The sequence below is a fragment of the Chrysochloris asiatica genome, unplaced genomic scaffold (assembly GCF_000296735.1).
Source record: "Chrysochloris asiatica unplaced genomic scaffold, ChrAsi1.0 scaffold00154, whole genome shotgun sequence".
In the NCBI taxonomy this organism is placed as follows: Eukaryota; Metazoa; Chordata; class Mammalia; order Afrosoricida; family Chrysochloridae; genus Chrysochloris; species Chrysochloris asiatica.
Genome location: NW_006408672.1, coordinates 7531333 through 7539668, shown reverse-complemented (window position 1 = coordinate 7539668; position 8336 = coordinate 7531333). Strand labels below are relative to the sequence as shown.

At 41.7% G+C, this 8336-nt stretch overlaps 1 protein-coding gene across 1 annotated transcript in view; it reads left to right on the top strand.

Moving 5' to 3' along the window:
• Positions 1 to 299: 299 nt before the first annotated feature.
• The window catches only part of SH3BGR (SH3 domain binding glutamic acid-rich protein), a 124152-nt gene continuing 116115 nt past the window's right edge, over positions 300 to 8336 (top strand). Inside the window, 2 exon segments of the mRNA XM_006878378.1 lie at positions 300 to 388; positions 390 to 474. Coding sequence (XP_006878440.1) covers positions 300 to 388; positions 390 to 474 — 174 coding nt within the window.

Here is an 8336-nt window from a genome sequence, read left to right as displayed (position 1 = left end):
AACACCAGTCAGCTAGCTCCGCCCTCGCCTCGTCTCTCCTCCCGTTCCTCCGTTATCCCATTGCCCCACCTCCCTTTCCCCAAGGCATCCCTCCACTGGTCTGTGATTGGTACACAGCGCAGCCTCGCCTTTTAGGGACTGTTGTAGAGCTCTTGAAATGATAAGGGAAAGGGTCCAGCGGCTGCTTTTATCAACCAATCAAATATTTTCCCCACAGATCCCAAAATATTCCGGGGACCAATGAAGGGGAAAGGCCAAGATGCCCGTGCAGCTCCTTGGGGGGAGGCAGAGCTTCTTAAATGGAGGCGGGAGGGGCTGAGCTGCTGGGCTCTGGGCGGCTGCCAGCTTTGACCTGTCACCGTCCGTGCCACTGTCAGGATTTGTCTAGCCAGGGGTGTGTTGGGGGGAGCCCTTTTTCCGACCATCAAAATGGTTATCAAAGTCTTTGTTGCCACATCTTCTGGGTCCATAGCGGTAGGTGTCTTGTGGAATTTGGGGGCTTTTTTCCTCTACTCTTTTCTGAATAATTCATCAGAGTTGGAAATAGAAGGAGCCGGTAGGGCCCAACGTTGGCCTTAAATTGCTTTTTGAAGAGTGTGTAAGTAAACCGTGGCTCTGCAGCGAGCGTGGGCGCCCTTGTTTCTTTCTGTGTCTGTCTTAATGTTGGTCGGAAAAGCGTGTGAAATGTATACTCTTGGATAGCTGGACGTGAAAGGGGACTCGAGGAAGGGGGTGTGTTTGTTACTAGAACTTTTAAACAGTGATTTGTGTCCTGCATATTATGGAATCAAGGCTTTTTTTTTGAGTGTTTCTGCCATTCATCCTGCAAGAGTTAGGCTAGCCTAAAAGACACTTTGTAGAACACTGTTTAGAGCGTGGGACCTAACACCTGAATGTAAGTACTTCTATATGAAATGTAACCAGGGCCAAAATGTAAAGTTAGTATGTGTAATCCTATTATTTGGGGACAATGATGTCACAGCCACAAGAACAGATACCTCTTAGGCCATGGTTTTAGAAGCTCTAGGAATTCAACCAGACCAAAAATAGGTACTAAAGCACCAGATCTACATTACATGCTTTGTTTGATTTCCTTGAGACCAGACTCTTGAATTATCCTTTCACCACCTAATTCTTGTTTCATCCTGTGCTTTAAGAAAAAGGGGTAATGGGTTGACTCATTTCTCCTTTCAAACAATCCACACCCTTAGGTTTGAGGCTTGATCTGTAAAGTTATCTGGTATTGATGTTTTAGATCAGCATCGTAGCAGAAGTTTAGGAGGGCTGTGGGGAGAAAACAGCTTTATTAATCTCCAGACAAGAGAGAGCAAAAAGGGGGCTGTTCCTTGTTGCTTTATATCTGGTTCCAGAGGGTCTTGAATTTCAGCAGTCCCCCAGCCAGAGATGACCCCAGAAGCAAAGTGCTGTCATGGTAGCAGCTTCAGAGGGACCAATTGAATGTACAACTCCCAGCCTTGAAAGTTCATGAAATTTCCATAGACGGTGAGAAGAAAACAAGAGAAAATAGCCTGGTAGTCACTTCTGTGCCCAGCTGGTCAGCAATTGTTTTAGTGATTTCTAAAACAGGTTAATGGAGTAATAATTCCCATAATAATGTGTAATAATTCCCAATGTAAGATTTTTTTTTCCTGCAAATCTTTTGTGGTTTTTGATGACCTCAGAAACTTTTTGGATTATTTTGATAAAAAAGTTACATTTTGAGGAAAATGATTTTAGTTGACTTTGAATATGCTGCTGATGCTCCTTGCTGCTGAAGTTGACCACTTTGTAGATTTGGCCTGTGTGGATGTTTGTATTCTTCAGAAGGTAATGAATAAACATATGGATTGTTGTTGTTAAGTGCCATTGAATGATTCTGACTCATAGCAACCCTGTATAGGGTTTCCAAAGAGCAGCTGGTGAGCTTGAACCACGACCTTGCGGTTCAAACCAACTTTGCAGTCCACTGCATTAACCCACAGGGCCACACTGGGACTTCTCAGGATGATCTGATATCCTATGTTCTTGATGTTTGGGGGCATGATTTAGTTAGCTCTGGTATACCTAGTGGGGTGCCATTTGTTCTAGGATCTTGGAAACGCCAAGTTAATTCTAATGCTCAAAGCAAATGTTTCAGTGCACTTGTAATTGTGTAATCTTGGGAAAGTTATTTCACCTTGCTAAACCTCAGTTTCCTTATCTGTAAATTAAGAATTGTACTCACCTCATATTTTTGTGAGGAATTAGGATATGTGGGAGGCTGGGAGCCCTGGCACGGTGCTGAATAAATCTGATTTAGTTAATATATTCGTTATTGTTGTTGTAAAGTGCTGTTGAGTTGGTTCCAGCTTATAGGGACCCTGCGTAGGGTTCCTGAGGCTGTAAATCATTGTGAAACAGAAAAACTCATCTTTTTCCCATGGAGCAGCTAGTGGGCTCAGACCGCTAACCTTGTGGTTCACAGTCCAGTGCTTATCCTACACAGCCATCCTGCTCTCATCATAGCTATTGTTTGTTGTTAAGTGCTGTTGAGTCATAGTGCTGTTGACCCTGTATAGGGTTTCCCAGGAGTAGCTGGTGGGTTTGAACCACTGACCTTGTGATTAGTAGTCCAGTGCTTATCCTACAGTGTACACCAAGACACCATTATTAGCCATTGTTAATTGATGCTAGTTAACACTAGTTTATATTATAATTTCTAGAATTATTAGTTAAATATTAGTTATGTTAGTTAATATCAATATAATTGTTATGATTATTAGTTTTAATAATTATTACTTAATATTGTTAAGTAAGAGTCCTGGTGTGGCTTTTTGGGTTAATGTGCTGGGCTGCAAGGTTGGTTCAAACCCACCAGTCACTCTTCAGAAACCCTATACAGGGTCGCTATGGGTCAGAACCAACTCAATGGCACTTAACAACAGAAACAATATTGTTAAGTAGGGCATGTGGTGTGGCACTATAGGATAAACACTGGATTGTCAACCACAAAGTCAGCAGTTCAAACCCACCAGCTGCTCCTTGGAAACTCTATACAGCATCTCTATAAGTTGGAATCAACTTGATGGCACTTGACAACAACGAATTGTTAAGTAGATCTGGGTTTATGATGATTATGTTTCAGAAGAATTGTCCCAAACCATGTAAATGGGAGAATTTCTGTATTGTTCTAAAGAATGAGAACTGATTACTCCCAGGGTGTCAGTGGTAATAGTTTTTAGTGGGTTGTTGTTGTTAAATGCCTTCGAGTCGATTCCAATCCATAGTGACTCTGCTTAGAGTTTCCAAGAAGCAGCTGGTGAGCTTAAACCACCAACATTGCAGTTCAAATGACTTTGCAGTCTGACACATTAGCCCACAGCGCCATTGTAGGTGGCCTTTTAGTAGGTGGCTAGAGATATTTTATCCAAAAGTTCCTTTGTATGTGAACCCCCTGGTGCTCATGCTAGGTGTGTGGTGGTTGGTCTGCAAAATAGATTCGTGCCTGATACCTAGTCAGCACGGGTATTAGGACTTCTGTTGAATGAATGCAATAGATGAAAATGGAAGAAACGAATTATAGTGTCTGTATGAGGAATTTGGAAATACGCAGATATGTATTGTATCTTTATTTTAACCTTTGACTCTGAAGAACTCTTGCATATTTTATCACTTCATGGAGGGGTTTGGATTAAGAGACCCTGGAGAGTAGGAGGAGACATATGTCATCTTGTACGACCCTCTGCTTTTATGGAGGTTCCTTTGTCACTGCGGGGTTTGGGGAGAAAGGGAGAGAGAACAGTTCTTATTGTTTTCCAGATACGTACATGCTACTTGCGTATGTATGTGTGCCGTCCCTGACACCATGATCTTTAAAGACAGCCCTTAATGTTAGTTCCTGGGTTTCTGAATCTTCTCTTCCATCACGATGGAGGATGTAAATGTATTGTAATAAACATGAATCTTGAATTAGATTAATCTGGATGTAACAACCTTGAGCCCTGGTGTGGTACTGTAGGATAAGCACTGAACCAACCACCTCAAGGTCAGCAGTTCACATCTACCTGTTGCTCTCAAAAACTCCAAACAGGCTCAACATGAATCTGAACTGATTTGATAAGCAGTTCAGTGCTTATTCTATAGTGCCACACCGGGACTCCTATTTTACAATGGTAAATACTATTGCAAAGATTTAGTGAGATGAAGATATGCTGGATGGCTGACAATGTAAATTCTTAAATGATGGTACAGAATGTATTTCCATGCATCTTCTGATGAAATTCTTATCCAAACCCTTTGTGGGGAAGGTGGTGTTATATCCATTTTGCAGATAAGGAAATTGAAGATCAGAGCCCTTGCTCAGATAGCAACTTTTGGTGGCAGGGCAGAAATATAGGTTGTCTCTGGGTCAAATCCTGTGTGCCTTTGTCACAGTACAGTGACCTCAGTTGGAAAGGCTCCTAACTGTATGTGACAATAAACAGGGGACTCTGCATAAATAGGTGCTGCTATCAGTTCACTCTCACACATGATAGCAGCAGGTGGCTTCAAGGCAGAGGAGGAAACTAGCCTATAAGTAAATGTTACAGGATATGAGTGTCCGCTGAGCTCCCAAAGGCTGCAGACAGTGGTGTAGATGTCAAGTATTCCCAGATCTTCCAGAGGTAGGATCCATGACAGGTGGTACAGCCTTTAGGACCTGTATGCCCCATTGCACTCCAGAGGGTGAGGAAGGATGTAGCAGTCCTCACTCAAGCTCAGAGAGAAGCCAGAAGCCTGTGTCTCTGGGGTCTGCTCAGGTGGCCATGTGGACAAGAACTCTGCTTCCACCAAAGGGTCCCACAGGGATCCTTGAAGAGGGATCCCACTGAGGGGGAGGACTGCAGGAGAGAGAGGCCCAACTCAAGAGTCAGGTATGGTGTGTGTGTGTGTGTGTGTGTGTGTGTGTGTGTGTAATGTGGATAAAGGCAATAGTACTAGTCAAGTGAACTCAAGAGCTACCCTACTCTTCCCTTTCTGGGTTGGGCCCTCAGACCCTTTCTGCAAGCCTCCAGCCCCAGGTGAACTCAAGAGCTCCAAATGCCTGATGAGCTATTATTCAATTGGCCCAATTTAAGTTACTGGTATTTGGGGGAGTACAGAGGAGCCAACAGATTCTGTTTTCCTTCCTTTTAGGGGGAGGAAGGGAAAGGACAGAGAGATAACATAATACCATGCTGCTCCTCGGAAACCCTATACAGGGTCGCTATGAGTCAGAACCAACTCGACGGTACTCAACAACAACAATGCTTCCACCAGTCGCTTTACTGTAGCTGTAATTGCTTATCTTGTGAGGAATAACGGTGAATATGATCTTCCTCTCTAATTTTCCCCCTCCCCCTTTCCTTTCTAATGTTGTTGTTAAGTGCTGTTGAGTGGGTTCTGATGCATAATGACCCTGTATAGGGTTTCTGAGGCTGTACATCTTTGCAGGAGCAAAAACATCATCTTTCTCCCATGGAGCAGCTGCTGGGCTCAAACCACAGATCTTGTGGACCGAAGTCCAATGCTGATGGCACAGAACCATTTCACTCTCTTCCTTTTGAATAGAAGAAATGTAATTCAGGATTGTTTTCTAAGTGTTTTTTGTCTATTCAGTAATAGTGAAATAAAAGAAAAGTGTAGTTTTTCTTATCCTACCTCATGCCCTCGATGGCACATAACAACAACAACCTCATGCCCTGAGAAATGGAAATAATGTTGGTGAAGTGGCTGTGCCCTTTGCTGGCTGCCGGGAGGGTATTTGAGAAAGGTTTTATAAGAAGGGGAGATATGTGGTTTGGCCCAAATGAATGATGTTGCCTTCTGAGTATTTAATTAAATGTGAACCTGCCTAAAATGAAGCTCTCTCCACTCTTGAAACACCAAACTGACATCTGGGAATACCTAGAGCATTCAATAATTCAGAGAATGCCTAAATAATTCTGGGCAGGTTGAAAAGGATTTATAGAGAACTCAAATGAACTAAATGATAAGTTAGTCCAACAACATGTCATCAGGTCTAATGGGATTTTGTAATATTAAAAAATGAAGCCGTGAAGCTGTGGAATTTGGAGTCCAGTTTCTGTGAGGAGGGGCAATATCTATGTGCAGGCAGGACACAGCTTCAGAAGACAGGTGTTTAGAAACAGTTCAGCACTTTTGGTTCTGATAGGTGGGCACTCAGGAAAGCATCAGCGAGAGTCCTTGCTGTTGTTAAGTGCTGTCTTGGTGGTTCTGATTCATAGTGACCCTGTATAGGGTTTCCAAGGAGCAGTGGGTGGGTTTGACTTTGGGGTCCAGTGCTTATCCTACAGCACCACACCAGGACTCCTTGTGCTAGAGATTTAAGGAGGGTTCCATCCTTTCATGACTATTTGAATGACGTTTAGTTTTATTTCTTGTGTATAATGATCTTTAACTGACAAGTGTTTCTCAACTGAAATATGATAGAGCTTCATAAAGTTTCTATTGAAGGAAGAAACTTTTTCAAGACTTTTCGTTCATGCTTGGTTGAGTCTTACTAATTGTAGTGCTGAATTTTAGTAAATTGGTGTTGTTGTTAAGTGCTGTTTAGTCAGTTCTGGCTAATAATGACCCTGCATAGGGTTTCCAAGCTTATAAATCTTTACGAGAGCAGAAAGCCTCATCTTTCTTCTGCGGAGCGACTGGTAGAATCAAACTACTGTCCTTGACGTTAGCAGCCCAATTCATAATTCACTATGCTGCCAGGACTCCTTCATTTATATATATATCTATATAATTTTAGGAGTCCTGGTATGGCACTGTGGGTTAATGTACTGGACTGCAAGGTCAATTTGAGCTGCAAGGTTACCCGTTCAAGTTCACCATCCATTCCTCGGAAATCCTATGCAGGGTCACTATGCATTGGAACCGACTCAATGACACTTAACAATAACAGCAATAAATACACATATGTACATATGTCTATATATTATGTGTATATATATATATGTTCATATGTTCATATATTAGGACTCCTGGTGTGTCTCTGTATGATTAGCACTGGACAGTCCAAACCCACCAGCTGCTCCTCAGAAACCCTAAACAGGGTCTCTATGAGTTGGAATCAACTCCACGGCACTTAGCCACAATATATATATATTAGGAGTGCTGGTGGGGCACTGTAGGATAAGCACAAGTATGCTAACCATAAGTTCAGCACTTCACACCCATCAATTGATCCCTAGGAGAAATATGAAACTTTCTGCTCCCGTAAAGATTTACAGCCTCAGAAACCCTAGACAGGATCGCTATGAGTTGGAACCCACTTGATGGTACCTAAAAACAATATATCTATCTATCAATAGTAAGAACACATTTAATTTTATAATTGTTTAATAAATAATTTCCTTTTAGTTGTGTTTTTTCTCCAGGGCTTAAGCATCCAAATGTGTCTTGATTTTCCTTGTATAAGAATTACTTTATCCCCAAGTCAGAGTCCTGGTGTGGCGCTGAGGGTTAATGCACAGTTGGTTTGAACTGCAAGGTCGGCAGCTCAGGCTCACCAGCCACTCCTCTGAAACCCTACGCAGGGTCGCTATGAGTTGGAACTGACTCAAAGGCACTTAACAACAACAAATCTATGAGTCATTGATACAGTGGATTTTTTTGGGAGGGAGGGCAGGAAGGGGACATATAGATCTCTAGGAGGAGTCCTGAGTGGTGTAAATAAATAAGCAGTTAACTACCAACAAAAAGTTTTGGGGTTCAAATCCATCCAGAGGTGCCTTGGAAGAAAGCCCTGGGAATATGCTTGTGAAAACCCTGTGGAGCATAAGTTGTACTGTGACACATGGGGTCAGCAGCTGTTAGAGCTCTAAGAAAGGAATTGGGTTTTACCAAAAAAGAATTTGAATCTAGACATTAGGTATGGAATGGACAGATACCTTTTACAGCGTTTATTAAAATCCTCAAAGTCTAGTCCTTTTGCCGAAACACAACTTTCTTGAAAATGACAAGGGTCTTATAAAACAGTCTTAAAGATTGTTTTCATTATGAGGCAATATTTTATTCTGAGGACTTAAAAGAACATTAGGATATTAGATAATTATTTTGTTTCAAAGAAAATAATTATTTAAAATTTTAATCTTACTTTAAAATAGCCTCATATTTTTGCTTCTTCTTTATCATGTTCCATGTCTAGATTGTACATCTTAATTGTTTATTTTCACCCTAATAATAGATCGATTTATGTGACGTGCTTGACACAATATTTTTTTTTTTTTGTAATGGTGTGTAAACTATTTTTGTTTATATTCTATTGTTTTAAAGTTTTTATTGTGAATTGAGTGATCGTTTACATGGGAGAGCATAGG